Below are 20,792 nucleotides of genomic sequence, written 5' to 3'. Positions count from 1 at the left end.
TGGCCCGGGGACCAAATGCGGCCCTCAGACCAGTTTTTATTGGCCCTCCTCCTGCTGAACCGGCCCAATTCATCATAAGTTGTACTGTTAACAGCAAATTAAACTATTTCTACCACTATTTCCTTAAATATGACATTGCAGTGTGATACAGACCTAAAATGAATGTGTTTCAAGCCTTATTAATGCACAGCGGCTCTGTCAAAGCTGTGGAAAAAGTACCGCACTGCACTGATCACCGGTCTGTAGTCGTCCGCTTTGAATATGTTGTGAGATGAGGCCCTCAATCAAAAAAAGATCGGGCACCTCTTTCTTAACGCATGTAAGTTCGGATTGTTGATGTTTTGTTATAAATGCAGTTTTATGTTACTGTTTTATTGGATAGGATTGTTATTATTTAAGTTTTATGTAAATATGTTACTGTCACTTTAAGAGCGACAGCACGTACGAGGAAAAGAGCACACGCTTGAGAAACGTGCAAAGCATAAAGACGGTGCCAAATGTTTTTTTTTTACTGTGGTATTGATTATTTTTGAGACTGACTTGGTTTAATTACTTCTGTAAAAGGATTTTGCAACCTGTGAATTAACATTTTGTGGCTCTTTTTTTTTTACATCGGAGTCCAGTGGAAGTTATTTTCTCTTCAATAAAAAGATACGAGTAACACCGGACAACGCAAAGCCAGGCCTCAAACCGCACAGGAGCTGTTAAACCAGTTGAAAACTACCAATTCATGAAATCACAAGGTGGAACGGAGCATTTTGAGCTTTGGAGACGTAACACACTAATAATAAAGAAACAAAACACAACTCCAGGTCTGTTTATGAGGAGGAAACAGCATTAGAACATGACTTAAACCTCACAAGAGTCAGTTTTGCATAATATAAGACCTTTAAGGAGCTCGTCGAGTCCAAAATAACAGGACACGTCTGCACTTTAATCCTGATTATATAACTGTAGGTAGGAATAATTTGGTGAACATATAAGATAACTTTGAATTTATTTTGTATATAGTTCAGTTTGTTGTTTTGACTGACCTCGTGGGCGTCGGCGGGGTGCTCACAGATGGGTACGCCGTAAAGCCGTTGTTCCTGGAGAAGAGAGTGATAAAGAAAGGACAGTGAGTGACCTCTGACCTAAAGCATTTAAATACCACAGTTTCTTATGGTCAACAATCCCAAACTTGGAATTATGTTGATGGAAAGCTACAAACTACACCAATATAATAAGGACTATGAGACGTTACGAACAGTTTGAACTTCTGATTTGATTGCGATGTAGTTGTGGAGGACGATAGAGAGTCCTTTGGGATGTTTTCACACCGATATGGGGTCCCTGGCCTCAAACCTCTGACCTAAAGGGCGGTGCTTTGGCGATGTGGTCAGTGAGATGCCTCGTTACATAAGAGGAATGCTGCCGGCGCAACACGAGAGTCGCCCTAATTAGCAACAGGAGGGGTATTTATTCCTAAAAGTTGGTGGACATTTCCTGGTACATGTGTTTTCATAAACTGTGAGCATGAAAAGACGCTTTGAAGAGCGATAAATATTTACCACAATGAACTGGAGAAGCAAGTGCGATCGTTTTTTATGTGAAGAGGAATTGATAAAACATTCAGAAAACAACAATATAACACGGACACCGCCATAGACTGTGTAAAGAAGTGGACTGAGTGAGTGTGACGTCACCCACAGCACATCGCTAGCAGTTATAGCCGCTAATTTGGAGCTAAGTTGCGTATTTGGACCCAAACCTGTTGCTAACGCTAACAGGAGCGACCTCAGGGAAAGAAGGCGCCTGATTTGTCTGTTATTAATGTTTATATCTTGATTTACAAACACAATAGTGAAATAAAAACCCCAGGATCATGTAGAGGGTTAATACAAACATTTAAGACTAAAATGACGAGTCTGACAGCAGCAGGGACAGAGAGAGGACACATCTGAAGTCTTTGTCTCCACCCCACAGGAAATGCAATGTTGTTCTGCTTGTTTAAGGGTAAAAGTTAATTATCTCATGGGTGTGAAACAAAAGTCACTCTGCTTTGAAATGTATGTAGCTTTGTCATTCTGGTACAAATACTCAGAGCTCAAACGGGGGACGGAGTAGCGGAAACCGTCCTGTTTGTATCTGCTGTGACAAAATAAGCCTTTTTTGTATTTCAAAACTGACCGGGCTTCGCAAATGGATTTACTTTTCATCTAGAACTGTAAGAGTCAATGGAGCCGGAAGTGCGCCCATGATCACTTCCTGTTCGTAACGCGGCGGCTAGCACGTTAGCTGTGTCCATTTATATAAACAGTCTATGGTTGGCACAGATCAAGAAGTTCTCAATGACATTAAAAGAAATAAAATGACTGCAGTTAAAAGTTCATAGTTCTACAGAAATGGGAGAAAGAAAATACACAAATTCTGTTATAGATTCTAAACTCAAGGCACGAGGAAGAAACAAAAGTGCGCTGTGAGAGTGAAAGGAAGAAGCACTCAAGATAAAAGTGAAAACGAAAAAGTGAAAACAAGCTGATAACGTAAGAAAAGGAGAGTAAATGAATCCAAGATGGTGCCCAAAGAGAGTAAAAAGACGACAGTGATGTTAAGGCGGAGAGTCCTTTTGAGAGAAAGAGTTGGGGACTTCGTCTGACCTGGGAGGCGTCGTTTTGGGCGAGTCGTCTTTAGATTTGCTCGGAGACGGCTCTTCGTCGATGTCGTAGGAGAAAAGGTGAAAGGGAGAGTGGGGCGTGTACAGGAGCCGGTCGGGAGAGGGCCGGCTGGTTCCTCTTTGCGGCGGGCTGACCTCCTTAGCGGCTGGGACGGTCACTACGGACTTCTTGCGAGCCAAAAGTGTGGCGAGGATAGAGGGCTGAGCTGGCGGGCTGAGAGGGACCGAGGGAGAGCCGTGAGAAGACGAAGCCGGCGATGATTCCGGTTCGTTCGGGATCCGTTGCGGTTCCTCTTTAATACAGTCCCTCTTGGAAGTAACGCAGATGGACTGAAAAGTAGCTGTGTGGACTTTAGACGGAACCCGTGCGTCCGAGCTGAGGGGAAAAGCATCGCAGCATACAGAAGAAAAATATCAACAAATCAATTATAATCTGTGTTTGCTGTAGTGACTCGTATTGATACTTTGCAGTGACGTCACGATGGGGGTGTTCTACGTGTATATCTACTGGCGGAATGTTCGGCGGTTGCCATGTTGACGCATTGCACACATTAGCAAACAGATAAAAACGTTTAAAAATTGTCTGAAAACTCAAGAAAAAAATGCAAAATAGGATAAAACAGCACATTTTCAAGAGTCTGTGATCAGTCCGAGAGTTAATTTACGTCCGGAGTTGTTGGAGTTGTTGAGAGATCCAGAGTAAACTTGTTAGCTGTTTTTTTCTGCTTTATTTATCTGATTAACTGTTAATATCTTACGTTAACAAACCAGACACGTGTTCAGTTCTGTCTGTGCTTCATGTCGCTGAATAAATATAAATGTGTTACGTTAGCGTGATGTACTGATATTCAGCCTGGTGTTCTATATTTTATTATTATTATTATATCTTGACTTTAAAGATAAAATGTCTGTTCTTTGTCTCGGATTTTGTAAAATAAATGTCCCACAAAATGCGATATTATATATATGTTTTTTTCTTCTTCGTGATTTATACTCCAGAGCGATGTGTAGTCTGGAAAATACTGCAACTGGAAAAACTGTTGGCTAATGCTAATGCTAGCTAGCTCGTGAGTGTAATGTTATTTTCGCGGGACTTGTTTAACAGCTCACATCAGCTCACCTGTTGTAGTTCCAGCGAAATTAGTTCTTTATGATCAGTTTGCGTTAAAACAAAGCTCAGATTAAAGTCTAACTCAAGTAACAGAGCTTCAGACAGAGCAGTGCTTCTAGTTAGCGTCACACCCCCAGGGAACGTTGACGACATCAGCTGCAAAGTATCAATAGTGTGTTTTCTAGTTTATTTTTTGCCTTAGTCTCTGTTAAACCTGAGTGGAGTTAGTTTGTACAGATATAGTTTAAGGAGTAGTTCTGTTCACATAATCTGATTTCTTCCTCTACCTGAGCGAGGTCTCACTACACACTGTCTGAGCCCCTCCCTGCTCATCTGAGTCTGACTCAGTGACCGCAGGCTCCTCTTCCTCCTCATCATCCTCCTCATCCTCACCTTCCTCTTCTCTGCAGATGCACAGGGAGGGACGGGAGGAGATAGACGCACAGAGAAACGTGATTTCATGGAAGAGACATGGAACATGGCAAAACATAAAGATGGAGAAAGATGGAGACGGACAAGAGTGGAGTTAGTAAAGCGTGAACATAGACTGTATAAAGAGAGCGACGCTGTCAATCAAACCTGTTGCTAACGCTAACGGGAGCGGCCTCGGGGAAACAAGATGCCTGATTTGTCTGTTTTTAATGTTTATATCTTGATTTACAGACACAATAGTGAAATAAAAACCCCAGGATCATGTAGAGCGGATTAATAAGACCAAAATGACGAATCTGACACAGTTTTTCAATAGAAAGTGAATTGGAGCCAGAGTTGTTGCTCAGTTCCTGTTTGTAACGCGGCGGCTAGCAGGTTAGCTATGTCTGTTTATATATACAGTCTATGAACATGAATGAAAGGAGTGATCGTCATGCAAAGGCTCAGCTCAGCACACACAGATGAGAAGAAGAGAGTTTAGAGACAGAGTGTGATCTGCAGCTTCTGTCCAACAAATTCACTTATTAGTACATAATCCTGCTACTTAAGTAAAAGTATAGATAGCAGAGCAAAAAATACTAAGCAAAAGTGAAAAAATCTACTCTAAAATGTTTAAGAGTAAGAAGTAAAAGTGTTTTGCACATTTGTATATTTTGTTCACTCAAACTACGAATGTGTTACAATTAAACTCTCAGACTTTTCAGCAGGTCTCAAACTATAATAAAAAATACTTTTACTTTTCAGTCCTGTTCAAAAATGTAGTGGAGAAAGTACAGATGCTGCTCTCAAATGTACTGAAGTAAAAGTCAAAAGTATCCACTGTAAAACATACTTAAAGGTGCACTATGTAGCTTTCCTCTGCTTATTTCCATCCCTTTGCTTTGCTTTGAATGTTACACAGTACAACATTAAACTAAGCTATCTCCATGGAGAAAAGCGGGTCACGAGGCAAGTTACAGGTCAGATCTGTGATTGTGATCTGATTTTGGAGGAAACAAAAACAGAAATTACTGCTGTATGGAGACATATTTTGTATGTTTGGGCAAAATATGGAGGAGGCGGGTATAAAATGTAAATAATGGAATGTGCAATATTTTGGATGGTGCAATAATGTGAACTGTGCAATGTGTGTAAAGTGCAATGTGTGTAATGTGCAATGTGTGTAAAGTGCAATGTGTGAAATGTGCAATGTGTGTAAAGTGCAATGTGTGTAAAGTGCAATGTGTGGAATGTGCAATGTGTGTAAAGTGCAATGTGTGTAAAGTGCAATGTGTGTAAAATGCAATGTGTGTAATGTGCAATGTGTGTAAAGTGCAATGTGTGTAATGTGCAATGTGTGTAATGTGCAATGTGTGTAAAGTGCAATGTGTGTAAAGTGCAATGTGTGTAATGTGCAATGTGTGTAATGTGCAATGTGTGGAATGTGCAATGTGTGTAATGTGCAATGTGTGTAATGTGCAATGTGTGGAATGTGCAATGTGTGTAAAGTGCAATGTGTGGAATGTGCAATGTGTGAAATGTGCAATGTGTGGAATGTGCAATGTGTGTAATGTGCAATGTGTGTAATGTGCAATGTGTGGAATGTGCAATGTGTGTAAAGTGCAATGTGTGGAATGTGCAATGTGTGAAATGTGCAATGTGTGGAAATTGTGCGATTTTTATTTTGACCCCTCTGTGACCCCAGCCCTTGATGATCCTTTGGCTTTGATCCAGTGTGTTTACGTTCATGTCATGTCTGTTCATTAACATGCTTTGTCGCAACCAAGTAAATAAATAAATAAATTAAATGTAATGGTATACAGTGGCACATGCCAAACAAAGTGATAACATCTCCATGGATACAAGCAGTTACATAATCCACCTTTAAGTCATGTACAGATACCTAAACTTTTTTACTTTAGCACAGTATTTTATTTTGTTATGTTGAACCACTGAATAAGTCATACCCAAAAATGTTCTAAACTATGTAAACCACGGGTGTCAAATTTTTTTTGACCAAGGCCCGTATACTGAAACATATCTGAAGCAGAGGGCCACGGACCTATGTCGATACAGGGAGTCAAACAGTGGATTTAACACAGCTTTGACAGAGCCGTTGTACTTTTAATACGACTTGGAAGATTATTTTTAGGTCTGTGTCACAATGCACTGTGATGTTATTCAGGTTATAGAGGTAAAATATCTTCAATTTGTAGTAAAAAATACTTCCTGATCAATTGGGCCAGTTTAGGAGGAGGCATGAGGGCCAACAAAAATTGGTCTGAGGGCCGCATTTCGCCCCTGGGCCGTAGTTTGTACAGCACTGATTTAAAGAGTCTTTCCAAAGTAATTTTATTTATTTATTTAAAGGGAGTTGGAACAATTATTATAAATACTAGGGCTATTTTTACTGTGAATATTAGTGTAAATAATTCTCTTGAGGTGAGTAAATAAAGACACAGCTAATAAAGTCAGAACTGTTATTCAGATTAACCAGATGTGCAGAGGTTCACAGCCATGAAAAAACCTGCTCTGTTCCATAAAGTGCCACTTACGTAACAATAAAAACAGAATTATAAATGTTTTTAGTTTGTGTTCAAAAGGAAAACCAGTGGTCAACGCCCCGTGTGAGAGGGACAGAGGGAGGGCAAAGGTCGTGACTGCAGTGGAGGGTCAGGGGTCAGAGCATCGTTTTCTGTGTCACATTTCAGGGACTTACATAGACTGGAGACACCATGACAGTGCTCTGGAGTTCAAGTACAACAACAGTCAAAGTTCTGGAGGAGTTTGTTGTTCTTACAGCTGAAAATGTCTCACCTGTCGCTCTTGTCCTCTGTCCTGCGTCCACTGAGCGGGGGCAGGCCGGCTCTCTGCGGGGAGTCGTGTCCGGATCGGTTCAAAGACGCTCTCCGGCTCCTCCGTCTCTGTAAACCGTGTCTCTTTTCTCCGCCCTCCAAACTGGGCCTGCGTCTGTCCCGGCGTCCTGCAGGGGGCGGCTGAGCGTCGTCTCCGTCCTCGTGGCGGAGAGTCATCTGGTGAGAGGAGAAGAAGAAAGAGAATCAGGAGAAGGAGAAGAAGAAGAATCGCACACAGGGACAAAAGTCTATGGGCCATTTATGTTTTGAACCTCATAGATGTTCAGCTGCTCCACTAAGTCCAGGTCGGTGCCTTTTCGGCCCAAGTGCCTCTGGGACACGGTCTCCATCCCCTGCTCCTCCAAACTGTCCACCATGTCGTAAAACGAGTCCTGATCTGGCAACGCAGCAAGAGTCTGAGGAGGAAGGAGAGAAACCACAGGAAACATTAGAAACAAAGGCAACTGTAGTTTTGAAATGATGATAATGAGGAGGAAGAGGAGGAGGACGAGAAGAAAACGAAGCAGAAGCAGCAGAAGAAGAAAAGAAAAAGGAGAAGAGGCAGAAGAAGAAGAAGAAGGAGAAGCAGAAGGAGAAGAAGCAGCAGAAGAAGAAAAGAAGCAGAGGCAGAAGAAGAAGAAGGAGAAGAAGAAGGAGAGGCAGAAGCAGAAGGAGAAGAAGAAGCAGAGGCAGAAGCAGCAGAAGAGGCAGAAGAAGAAGGAGGAGAAGAAGAAGAAGAAGAAGAAGAAGAAGAAGGAGGAGAGGCAGAAGCAGAAGGAGAAGAAGAAGCAGAAGCACCAGAAGAAGAAAAGAAGGAGAAGAGGCAGAAGAAGGAGAAGAAAAAGCAGAAGAAGCAAAAGAAGGAGAAGAAGAAGCAAAAGAGGCAGAAGAAGAAAAGAAGCAGCAGCTGAAGAAAAAGAAGCAGCAGAAGACGCAGAAGAAGCAGAAGAAAAGAAGCAGCATAGGAACAAGCAGAAGAGGAAGCAGAAGAAGAACAAGAAGAAGCAGAAAAAGAAAATAAGGAGAAGAAAAGAAGCAGAAGAAGAAACAGAAGAAGAAGCAGCAGCAGAGGAAGAAGAGGCAGAAGATGAAGCAGCAGAAGAAGCACAGGAATCAGCAAAAAAAGAAGGAGAAGCAGAAGAAGCTGCTCCTGTACCTTGTTTATGAGGCTCATGGCGTACACCAGCAGCTCTGTGTCCACTCCGTCTTTCTCATGTAAAATCTCCATACAGTTGGACCAGGGTTTACTTCCTGTGTATAAACAAATCCATTATATTTAGGTAAAATAAATAATCCAAAATTGTTGTGTTTTTTTTTATGACAATTACACATAGTTTGCCACCACATTCCAGAGGCGCAGGGCCTTTGTGTACCTCTCTGAGTGTCCACAGAGGTGATGGAGTCTATGAGCAGAGGGGCGTTGGACTCGGAGTACTCCACAAACACCAGCAGCAGCTTCAGGGCCGTCTTCACCACTAAACGAAACTGAGGGAGAACGTGCAAAAAGGGACTGAAAATATCTGCGTGTGGTTTGCGTGTGGTTTGCGTTTACACAATGCTCCTTCTACCTTCGACCCGACCAGCGTGTAGAGCCACTCGATGGTCTCCGTGTGCGCGATGACGCCGTTCATCCCGTCCACGTACAGCATGATCTGCCCCAGAGCTGAGACGAAGGGAGACGACACACAAACAAACACACACAAACACACACACACACACACACACACAGCTAATTTAGAAACATGACTAAACGCACAAAACCATGGCACTAAATGACAAGTGTGGAGCAACTGTGGATGTGTCTATGGCTAAAAATAACAGGGAAAGTCCTCTGCAGCGGTTTGCTTCGGCTTCAAAACGGTAAACAAAGGCGACGTTTGGAACCGTGGCTGGGGTAAAGTGAAAGTATTAGTGCTAGGATGTATTTGTGGGGGAGTAAATAGTAAAAAGTAACTATTGCTACAACAAAAGCAAAGAAAAATATCACACGCCACATATGTCAAACTCAGGCCACGGGGTCAAATCTGGCCCTCGGTGTAATAATATTTGGCCCGTGAGATCATGTCAAATGAGCAGTAGAGCCGCCCTGCTGGTTTATATTAATACTACAAATCCCAGAATGCTTTGCTCCTACTCCGGTCAATGCGCAGAGTAAACCAAAGCGTAGCAAATCGAGCTTGAATATTCGTTTTCTCTCTGCACTTTTCTACGTGTAAATGTGGATTATTAACGGTTTGAAAGTCGAATTTTTAGCGAATGAAATTATTATTATATATATTTTTTTTTTGGCTTGTGAAAAAAAAAAAAATGAAAAGGAACTTGAAAGGACACAGAAAGAGACAATTTTTTGGTAATGGAGCAGCTAGCACGTTAGCTACGTCCATTCATATAAACAGTCTATGGTTTTACCCCCAAAACAAATAAATAATAAAACACAAAAATAAATGTTTTTGAGCGAGTCAAAGGAGCAGTGGAGTGAGGCTTAAAATAGTTCCATATTTATTTACTTTCAATCACAGTTTGTTTCGTTTATCCATTGTGTGGGTTTGATTCATCTTAAAAGAAACATTCTGAGGACTTTTCCCATTCAGAAAACGGCATCATTTGTTTTAAGTTGTTTATCACTATGGCAACGTACCGATTTTTCATTATTGCGAAACCCATGGATAATCTGTGTGAAATAAAAGGGGGAGCAGGGGGGAGAGAGGGAGAAAGGAGGAGAGGGGGAGACAGTATAGGGGGGGGGGCAGGGGGAGAGAGGAAGAGAGAGTATGCGGGCAGGAGGGAGACAGGGAGAGTGAAAGAGAGAGTATGGAGGGACAGGGGGAGAGAGGGAGAGAAAGAGTATGGGGGACAGAGGAAGAGAGGGGGCGAGAGAGTATGCGGGCAGGAGGGAGAGAGGGAGAGAGTGAAAGAGATAGTAGGGGGGCAGGGGGAGAGAGCGTATGGGGTCAGGAGAGCGAGAGGAAGAGAGGGGGAGAGAGGGAATATGGGGCAGGGGGGAGAGAGGGAGAAGGAAAGAGAGAGTATGGAGGGGCAGGGGGAGAGAGGAAGAGAGGGGGAGAGGGAGAGAGTATGGGGAGATAGAGGGAGAGAGGGAATATGGGGGGGCAGGGGGGAGAGAGGGAGAAGAAGAGAGACAGTATGGAGGGGCAGGGGGAGAGGGCGTATGGGGTCAGGAAGAGAGGGAGAGAGATAGGAAGAGAGAAAGAGAGTATGGGGCAACGGGAGAGAGGAAAATATAAAATAAAATAAATAAAAGACGCACCTCTGAGGATGTAGTTCTGGTAGTTCTGATCGGCCTCCGCTCCCACTTTGATCAAACATGTCAGACCCTCGGCCATCACAAACTCATGGACCAGGTCTTTGTCGTCCTGAACACGAGACAAAATGACGCAAAAAACATCATCACAGAGCAGGTATCAAACCGCTTTGCTTTTTTCAGCCATGTGGGGGCAGCAGTGTGCACTTTTTATTTTCAGAGGTAAATTTAAAATGAGGGCAGCAGGTCCCAGAAGAACAGTTTAAATTCATTTTTCCCTTACACTTTTCAAAAAAACTCTAATAATGAGTTTAAAGACATCGCGGAAGGCTAACCAGCTACATGCTAACCAGCTACATGCTAACCAGCTACATGCTAACCAGTTTTGTCATAACCAGCTTCGTGCTAACCAGCTATGTCATAACCAGCTACATGCTAATCAGCTACATGCTAACCAGCTATGTCATAACCAGCTACATGCTAACCAGCTACATGCTAACCAGTTTTGTCATAACCAGCTTCGTGCTAACCAGCTATGTCATAACCAGCTACATGCTAATCAGCTACATGCTAACCAGCTATGTCATAACCAGCTACGTGCTAACCAGATACATGCTAACCAGCTATGTGCTAACTAATACCCATAACAGAGTGATTTTAATAAAAATAAAAATACGTGGTTTAAAATATTAGATTCTGTGAAATGTTTTAATAATTTAGCGGTTCATAAAGTTTCAGAAACAGACTTTAAAGGGGTTCTAATGTTGTTTCCTCGTCACAAACAGACCTGGAGTTGTGTTTTGTTTCATTCACACATATTTAGTCCATTTTGTGTAATATAAGACCTTTAAATATAAAAGTCATTAGTTAGCATGTAGCTGATTAGCCCTGATTAGCTTTCAAACTTTTTTTTTTCCAGAAAGCTGTGAAATTTACTTCCTGTGGGGATGGGTGGCCATGTTTTCTCTTTTCTTTAGGTACAATCTGATGTTTTTGCTCTAAACTCTATAGATTTTTGTGTTTTTGTTTTGTTTTATGCAGTGAAACAGAAGCAAAAAACAACAACAACAGCTGCAGACGCCACACAGACCGAGGTCACACAAAACGACACGATGATGGACAACACTGTCAACATGGACGCACACAGAGGAGACAGCTTTCTGACAGACACGCAGAGACAACAACACAACACTACAACACCACAAGAACAACACAATAACACATCATGGACGCACACAGAGGACACAGCTCTCTGACAGACACACAAAGACACAACAACAACAGAATAACACCACAACAACACGACAAAAATACTACAATGACACAAAAACACAATAAATACAGCACACCAACAACATAACAACACAACAATAACAACAACACAACAAAAATACAACAACGACACCACAACAACATAACAAATACACCACAACAACACTACAATAACACACCAACACAGCAAAAACACAACAACAACAACACACCAACAACACTACACCAACACCACAACAAAAATACTACAACGACACAAAAAAACAATACACCACACCAACAACCTAACAACACAACAATAACAACTACACAACAAAAATACGACACCACAACAACATAACAAATACATCACAACAACAGTACAATAACACACCAACACAGCAAAAACACAACAACAACAACACACCAACAACACTACACCAACACCACAACAACACAACAAAAATACTACAACGACAAAAAAAACAATAAATACACCACACCAACAACCTAACAATAACAACTACACAACAAAAATACAACAATGACACAACAACATAACAAATACACCACAACAACACTACAATAACACGCTAACACAGCAAAAACACAACAACAACACACCACCACCACAACAACAACAACACACCATAACCACACTAACAACAACAAAACACCACAACAACAACACAACACACAAGTGAACAAATGTTACCTGGAAAATCTGCTTCAGGGAGAACAGAGCTCGTCTCAAGTCTCGTCCATTGGAGTTGTACAGCTTTTCTGCAAGACAAAAACATCATCACCTTTTAATAATTTTAATAATAATAATAATAATAATAATAATAATAATAATAATAATAATAATAATAATAATAATAATAGACACTTTACAGAACAAATGGTGAAAACAGTCACATTTTTATACAGCACTTTTTCACCTTCAAGACACTCAAAGCTTTTTATTTCAAGGAACCACACACACATTCACACACACACATTCACACACACCCCCACACACACATTCACACACACATTCACACACACTCACACACCTGTGCACACAAACACCGGGGGCGAGGGGGGTTAAGGGTCTTGCCCAATGACACAACCAATGATGTTTATGTCGAGAGCGGGATTTGAACCACCAACCTTCGGATCAGTGGACAAACACTCTACTAATCTAACAGTAATAGAAATAAAAGCAGAAAGATAAAAACAGAAAAGCACATGGAGAAAACTGAAACATTAAAACTGGTTCTAAACAGATGAGGCTTGAGGTTTTTCTTGAAGTAACTTGAGTAACAGCTTCAGACAGAGAGATGCCTACAGTTAGCATCACACCTCCAGGGAACAGTGACACCACATGATTAAATATGAGGTCATATCCGGGCTCTGAAGTGAAGCAGACGGCACCGTTTCCTCATCTATGTCCTAATGTTGTTTCCTCATCACACACACACCTGGAGTTGTGTTTTGTTTCATTCACACACGTTTAACGCACAAACTCTGCATCACTTAAACCTCACAAGAGTCGGGTTTGTGTGATACAGGAGCTTTGACTGTGAGTGATGCTTCTGGAGACACAATCCAGTCTTAGACCCCCCCACTGCACAAGTGACGCACTCTATCACATATAAATACACACACTACGCACGTGCACGCTCTCAGATACACACACACACACACACACACACACACACACACATTAGATTGACGTGCATTCATTTCCTAGAGACTGATTCTAACTTTAACCACAGTCACTTCTTTCCAGACCTTGACCTGCTGTCGCCCTCTGACCTTTACACCAGGTCAATGTAATGATAAAGATTTACATCATGACCAGAGTTTTGTCCCCACTGTGACCATAGGCAGGTCCACAGGAAGAGTGAAGAGTATACAGAGCTTAGTCCACACAATGTGATAAATATCTGCACACACTCACACACACACACCCCTGCAGACTCTCAGACACACACACACACACACACACCCACACCCACACACACACACACACACACACACACACACACACACACACACACACACACACACACACATACACACACAGCTCTTTAAGAATGTTAATGAGCTGTTGGCTGGGGCTGGATTCAGGTCACGACACGGAAAGATCTCATAATCTGCAACTGCGTCTGATATGAGCCCATTATCCACAGACACGACAGGTACTTAAGTAAAAGTACAAGTACAGAGGTGAAAAGGTACTCAAGTAAAAGTACAAGTACAGAGGTGAAAAGGTACTCAAGTAAAAGTACAAGTACAGAGGTGAAAAGGTACTCAAGTAAAAGTACAAGTACAGAGGTGAAAAGGTACTCAAGTGAAAGTACAAGTACAGAGGTGAAAAGGTACTCAAGTGAAAGTACAAGTACAGAGGTGAAAAGGTACTCAAGTGAAAGTACAAGTACAGAGGTGAAAAGGTACTCAAGTAAAAGTACAAGTACAGAGGTGAAAAGGTACTCAAGTAAAAGTACAAGTACAGAGGTGAAAAGGTACTCAAGTAAAAGTACAAGTACAGGGCTGAAAAGGTACTCAAGTAAAAGTACAAGTACAGAGGTGAAAAGGTACTCAAGTAAAAGTACAAGTACAGAGGTGAAAAGGTACTCAAGTAAAAGTACAAGTACAGAGGTGAAAAGGTACTCAAGTAAAAGTACAAGTACAGAGGTGAAAAGGTACTCAAGTGAAAGTACAAGTACAGAGGTGAAAAGGTACTCAAGTGAAAGTACAAGTACAGAGGTGAAAAGGTACTCAGGTAAAAGTACAAGTACAGAGGTGAAAAGGTACTCAAGTAAAAGTACAAGTACAGAGGTGAAAAGGTACTCAAGTAAAAGTACAAGTACAGGGCTGAAAAGGTACTCAAGTAAAAGTACAAGTACAGAGGTGAAAAGGTACTCAAGTAAAAGTACAAGTACAGAGGTGAAAAGGTACTCAAGTAAAAGTACAAGTACAGAGGTGAAAAGGTACTCAAGTAAAAGTACAAGTACAGAGGTGAAAAGGTACTCAAGTAAAAGTACAAGTACAGAGGTGAAAAGGTACTCAAGTAAAAGTACAAGTACAGAGGTGAAAAGGTACTAAAGTAAAAGTACAAGTACAGAGGTGAAAAGGTACTCAAGTAAAAGTACAAGTACAGGGCTGAAAAGGTACTCAAGTAAAAGTACAAGTACAGGGCTGAAAAGGAACTCAAGTAAAAGTACAAGTACAGGGCTGAAAAGGTACTCAAGTAAAAGTACAAGTACAGAGGTGAAAAGGTACTCAAGTAAAAGTACAAGTACAGAGGTGAAAAGGTACTCAAGTAAAAGTACAAGTACAGGGCTGAAAAGGTACTCAAGTAAAAGTACAAGTACAGAGGTGAAAAGGTACTCAAGTAAAAGTACAAGTACAGGGCTGAAAAGGTACTCAAGTAAAAGTACAAGTACAGAGGTGAAAAGGTACTCAAGTAAAAGTACAAGTACAGAGCTGAAAAGGTACTCAAGTAAAAGTACAAGTACAGACGTGAAAAGGTACTCAAGTAAAAGTACAAGTACAGAGGTGAAAAGGTACTCAAGTAAAAGTACAAGTACAGGGCTGAAAAGGTACTCAAGTAAAAGTACAAGTACAGAGGTGAAAAGGTACTCAAGTGAAAGTACAAGTACAGAGCTGAAAAGGTGCTCAAGTAAAAGTACAAGTACAGAGCTGAAAAGGTACTCAAGTAAAAGTACAAGTACAGAGCTGAAAAGGTACTCAAGTAAAAGTACAAGTACAGAGGTGAAAAGTTACTCAGGTAAAAGTATCACATGAAAAAATCCACTTAAGCAAAAGTATTAAAGTATCTGTTTAAAAATGTACTTTAAGAGTATTGAAGTATTTCACACAAGTGCTGTTCATTTGTTTAAGTGTAAATGTGGTGATTTAAAATGACACATATTTTGGTCACAATAACAAAACAAATGTATGAATTTTTCTTATGATTTTTGTGTTTTTATTTTTGTTTTGCTCAAAGCAAAGCTCGAACTCGAAAACTTTAGTCAGGATGTTTCCACGAACATGGTAAAAATAACCCCTCAAATCATATGAAAAGTACTTTTTAATTTTCAGTCCTGTTCAGAAATGTAGTGGAGTAGAAAGTACAGATACTGCTCTCAAATGTACTCAAGTAAAAGTAAAATTATCCATTGTAAAATGTACTTAAGTAAAGTACAGATACAGAGATAAAAAGTTACTTGAGTACATGTATCACAAAAAAATCTGCTCAAGTAAAAGTACAGATACAGATGTAAAAAATATCACAAAAGTAAAAATATCACATGAAAAAAAAACCCCAGCTTAAGTAAAAGTATTCAAATACCCGTTTAAAAATGTAGTAGAGTAGAAAGTACAGATACTGCTCTCAAATGTACTCAAGTAAAAGTAAAACATATCCACTGTAAAATGTACTTAGGTAAAGAACAGATACCTAAAAATGCAGTACTTTACTACTTTTAGACACGAGATTGGATCCACGAGAACGAGATTAGTTTTTGTACATGATCCATTTCGTGTAATACATGACCTTTAATATTTTTGCTGCATTTTGGAACTTTTTTGTCCAATATAAAAGAAAACATAAAAAAAAACACAAGATCATTTTCCTCCTGCGTGGACGATACTGTGGGATTTTGTCTCACGATATAAATGTATGTGTATGTGTGTAAATATATATGTGTGTGTATATTTGTACTCGCATCGTGCGGTTCACAGGGAAACAACAGACAAACAAAAGTGACGTAATGTGATTGTATAATATTGTTGATCCACAGCGGACGCCGATCTCATTTAGAAAACGAACACATTTAGAAAAAAAAGCTCTTAAATCTGCCTCTACAAAAACCGAACACCACAAACCAAAGTCAAAACCCCGACAACAAAGGCACAAAACAAAGACTCGGCTGGTTTTCGTGGCATCTGAGGGTCACCAGATGCACAAACTGAAAAGAGCCACTAAAAGGAGCCGGGTTGAGTTTTGACGACCCGCGCACACAAATCTGCTGTTTGCACGTTACCGACAAATCCTTCATCTGGACGAGGACGCAGTAAAAGCCTCGGAGTGTAGGCGAGGGCAGCGGAGGACGCGCAGGAGGACGCACAGGAGGACGCACAGGAGGACGCACAGGAGGACGCACAGGAGGACGCACAGGAGGACGCACAGGAGGACGCACAGGAGGACGCGCAGGAGGACGCACAGGAGGACGCACGGGCCTGATGGGATTTGGAGTTCTGTCAGGCTTAAAGATAAAACATTACTATTATTCCCTAAATCTCATGAACCAAACTCTCAGGATTTGGTTTTTTTTTGTGTGTTCTGTGCCGTTTTTCCCGCTTGACTTTACTGCGTTTTAGCCTGGAGCTGGGCGGAGATTCTGGTTCGTCGCACGCACCTGCAACTCATCTTCAGTCAAGCTGCACCTTTGAGGACAAAAGGACTGAGGACCCGACACTCAGGGCCAGATCGTCTTGTCATCTTCTGGATTTTTCCCCCAAGTGGTTCTTCACGTCATGCTCTGGTTTATTCGTCCGTGTATCCGCCGTGATCCTGCTCGTTGGAAAGTACGACGCACCTTCGCCTCCGTCCCAGCTTTCCTCGACCGGTACGAACACCTCAGCCTCAGCCCCTGCGACCTGCTCCGAGACGACTGCCTACGACACCGCTCTCGACTCTCCGCTCTGTCTACCTTCATTTACATTTCCGTGCCTGTCGATAAACTTTGTTCAAACTTTTACCCGAATCTGAATCTTTAGGCCCCCCCCCCCGTCAGTCACTATGACCGTATGCTTAAATGTTTATCAGTTACCATGGTGACACAAAAAACACATTAGCGACACAAGAAAAACACAAAATGAATTTAAACAGCACATTTTCAGGAGGCTGTGATCAATCCGAGAGTGCGTGGTCCTGTTTAAGTTTGATTTTCAACAAAAAGGTGAGAGTGGCTAATGGAAACTGTTGGCTAATGCTAATGCTAATACTAGCTAGCGTGTAACTGTAATGTTATTTGAAAGCACAAATCAGCTCAAATGTTGTAGCTCCAACTAAGTCAGCTCTTTCTGGTCGGATTGTGTTAAAATAAAGCTCAGATTAAACTAACAAAGTGTCAAACAGAGCAGTGCCTACAGTTAGCATCACACCCCCACTTAAAGTTGATGACATCAGCTGCAAAGTATCAAGACGACAAAAACACTTTAAGAGAGGATTAAACCCAGAGGAGTTTTCTGTTAACTCTAAAAATAACTCGTTTCACATCTACATCCGCTCGTCTTTTAAAAGTAAAATCCTGAAGTCTCCCTGGAAATAAAGTGTCGTCGTGATGCAGGGAACACTCAGCCCGCCGCGCCGGGTCACGGTCACGGCGTCGTCACGGTAACCTTTACACGCACGTCTGCTCAGCGTCAGCCGCTTGTCACCGCCGATAAGACTCGAGTTTATTTGGAAAACGAAGAGGGACAGAGGATTGTTCAGGTCCTGACAGAAGAAAGAGTTTAAATCAGACACCGACACTCGTGGATCATTATGTTACAATTTACACATTTTAAATCACAATATTCAGCTAAAATGATGTTCATATCTTGATTTACAGACACAATAGTGAAATAAAAACCCCAGGATCATGTAGAGGGTTAATATGAACATTTAAGACCAAAATGATGAGTCTGACAGCAGCAGGTACAGAGAGGGGGGACGGTTTTTCAATAGATCACTTCCTGATTGGAATGTGGTGGCTAGCAGGTTAGCTATGTCCATTTATATACAGTGGTCCCTCATTTATCGCTGGGGCATGTTCTAAAACTAACCCACAATAAACAAAATCGACAAAGTATCAGCTTTATTTTTTACATTATTCTCTCTGTTTTTGTCTGTAAAACCCCTCACCACACACTTTATACACTTTTCTCACACAGGCGTTAACATTTTCTCACATTTCTCTCTCGTTTAAACTCTCTCAAAGTTCAAACCTTCGTAGGCGTCTTTGTCGGTGCAGAACGTTTCATCGACATTGTGGGTTTTGTCGGGGAGAAAACAAATTGCAAACGTACAGCACTTCAGAGTCACACTGCGATCCAACGTTTATGTAAATTTGTCTGAACACATTCTGTACTGGACAGGAGACACGGCACGGAGGAGACGGATGGACAATGGTCTACAGTCCAACAGCCAATCAGGACGCACGACACAATGGTCTACAGTCCAACAGCCAATCAGGACGCACGACACAATGGTCTACAGTCCAACAGCCAATCAGGACGCACGACACAATGGTCTACAGTCCAACAGCCAATCAGGACGCACGACACAATGGTCTACAGTCCAACAGCCAATCAGGACGCACGACACAATGGTCTACAGTCCAACAGCCAATCAGAACACAATGCACGATAATACATTGTAAAAAAGCCTGAAAAATTGCACTAAAAAATCTGTGAAACCACAAAAGATGCGATATAGTGAGGGACAACTGTATTTAGTCTGAGTCTAATCTACGGGAGACAACCACATGGATAAGTCTCTCCACGTCTGGTTTAGACAGTACACTTTTAATTTGTGCTCTTTTTTAGATGCTAAGAACACATTTATTTGTATATATTTCATAGATAATAACATGTACTGTAGCTGTTCTCTGAGGAAAAGGCAGTGCACGAGTTAAATATGTTTGCATGAGTTCACGTGTGAGCTCCAGTTTAACACAGGGATTCCCCAGACGACCTGAGCTTAGTCCCACTGCTGTGGTCCTGCCATAATGAGATTACCCTTCAGCTCAGAATAATCCTGCAACATGTACTGCACCATCCTCGTCTATAACGCCAACGCCACATCAGCCGCATATCAGCAGAGCGTTTGTGAAGGACGGGTTTAAAAGGAAGAGAAAGAGAAATAGGACAGAAGGGGAAGCCACAGAGTCTATTCATCCAGGACTGTGATGTTTTCAAACGACTTTATTACACAAATCAATATTCTGTTTATGCAGGACCATAACTGGCATCAGCAGAAATAAGCAGAAAGGAGTAATAGTAGTAGAAGTAGAAGTCCAGGGCTAAACCAGGACTAAAACGGAACTAAACTGGGACTAAACATCAACTAAACCAGGACTGAACTAGGACTGAACCAGGACTGAACCAGGACTAAACCAAAACTAAACCAAAACTAAACCAGGACTGAACCAGGACTGAACCAGGACTAAACCAGGAGTAAACTAGGACAAAACATGGACTAATCCAGGACTAAATTAGGACTAAACATGGACTAAACCGGGACTAAACCAGGACTAAACCAGAGCTAAATCAGCACTAAACCAGAACTAAACCAGGACTGAACCAGGACTGAACCAGAACTAAACCAGGATTAAACCAGGACTAAACCAGGACTAAACCAGGACTAAACCAGGGCTAAACCAGGACTGAACCAGGACTAAACCAGGACTGAACCAGGACTGAACCAGGACTGAACCAGGACTAAACCAGGGCTGAACCAGGACTGAACCAGGACTGAACCAGGACTGAACCAGGACTAAACCAGGACTAAACCAGGGCTAACATGTTGAATCAGTGTTTCAGTTTTGTTCAGTTTAAACCTGTAACATTCTTCCTGAAGATGTGAGACAGACCTCGACTTTGCCAATGTTTAAATCCGGTCTCCAGACTCCTCTGTTTATCGGTGCGTATGACTGATTATTTATACATTGTGTTATACAAATAAACTTTTCCTGGTACAAGTTGATATTAACAGCAGTACTTAATCCATTTTATCAGCCCATGGCCTGTGTGGATTTTCAGACGCTCTATTATTATCAGGCCCATGAGCGCTGGGTGTGTTAAACGGTGTCATTCAAAGGTGATGCCACAGTGGGGGGCTGGCGTTCATGCCACTTAGAAGTGCTGACTCGTGTTTGAAGGAGACTTGAACATAGACGCCCTCTGTAAAAAGCATGGCCGCCCGGCTGTCCGGGCCGATCAGTCAGTCGACTTGGAACTAGGTCTTCAGTGGGATCTAAAATAAAGACGTGCCAATGACACAGTGTGGAGCTGATCTCAGGAAGCCTCTGCCTTTGGGTGTCAGTATCACTCTAAATATAGGAGCAGTGTGTTAAACATACGCACAGGGGTCACTCGATGCCCAGGTCACACAGTACAAACCAAACACAACTGACAAACTACTGTTCATTTTATCTGCAGGAAATAAGATACAGATAAACAGTATTCCATTTCTGTGCTGTATCCAGG

The 20,792-nt window shown here is 41.7% G+C and overlaps 1 protein-coding gene across 4 annotated transcripts in view; it reads right to left on the bottom strand.

Moving 5' to 3' along the window:
* fhod3a (formin homology 2 domain containing 3a) overlaps positions 1 to 20,792 on the bottom strand; it is an 87,640-nt gene that overhangs the window by 28,903 nt on the left and 37,945 nt on the right. For 2 of the 4 annotated variants that reach the window (XM_055225368.1, XM_055225369.1), the window contains exons 4-12: positions 12,262 to 12,329; positions 10,302 to 10,407; positions 8,602 to 8,696; positions 8,407 to 8,518; positions 8,190 to 8,284; positions 7,306 to 7,449; positions 6,996 to 7,210; positions 2,640 to 3,032; positions 1,035 to 1,088 (exon numbers count right to left, since the gene is read on the bottom strand). In XM_055225368.1, coding sequence (XP_055081343.1) covers positions 1,035 to 1,088; positions 2,640 to 3,032; positions 6,996 to 7,210; positions 7,306 to 7,449; positions 8,190 to 8,284; positions 8,407 to 8,518; positions 8,602 to 8,696; positions 10,302 to 10,407; positions 12,262 to 12,329 — 1,282 coding nt within the window. The remainder of the gene's footprint in view (positions 1 to 1,034; positions 1,089 to 2,639; positions 3,033 to 6,995; positions 7,211 to 7,305; positions 7,450 to 8,189; positions 8,285 to 8,406; positions 8,519 to 8,601; positions 8,697 to 10,301; positions 10,408 to 12,261; positions 12,330 to 20,792) is intronic. The other 2 variants (XM_055225370.1, XM_055225371.1) reach the window with 1 other exon arrangement.

This window comes from Periophthalmus magnuspinnatus, chromosome 11 (assembly GCF_009829125.3).
Source record: "Periophthalmus magnuspinnatus isolate fPerMag1 chromosome 11, fPerMag1.2.pri, whole genome shotgun sequence".
In the NCBI taxonomy this organism is placed as follows: Eukaryota; Metazoa; Chordata; class Actinopteri; order Gobiiformes; family Gobiidae; genus Periophthalmus; species Periophthalmus magnuspinnatus.
This window is presented reverse-complemented; position numbering and strand designations above follow the sequence as displayed.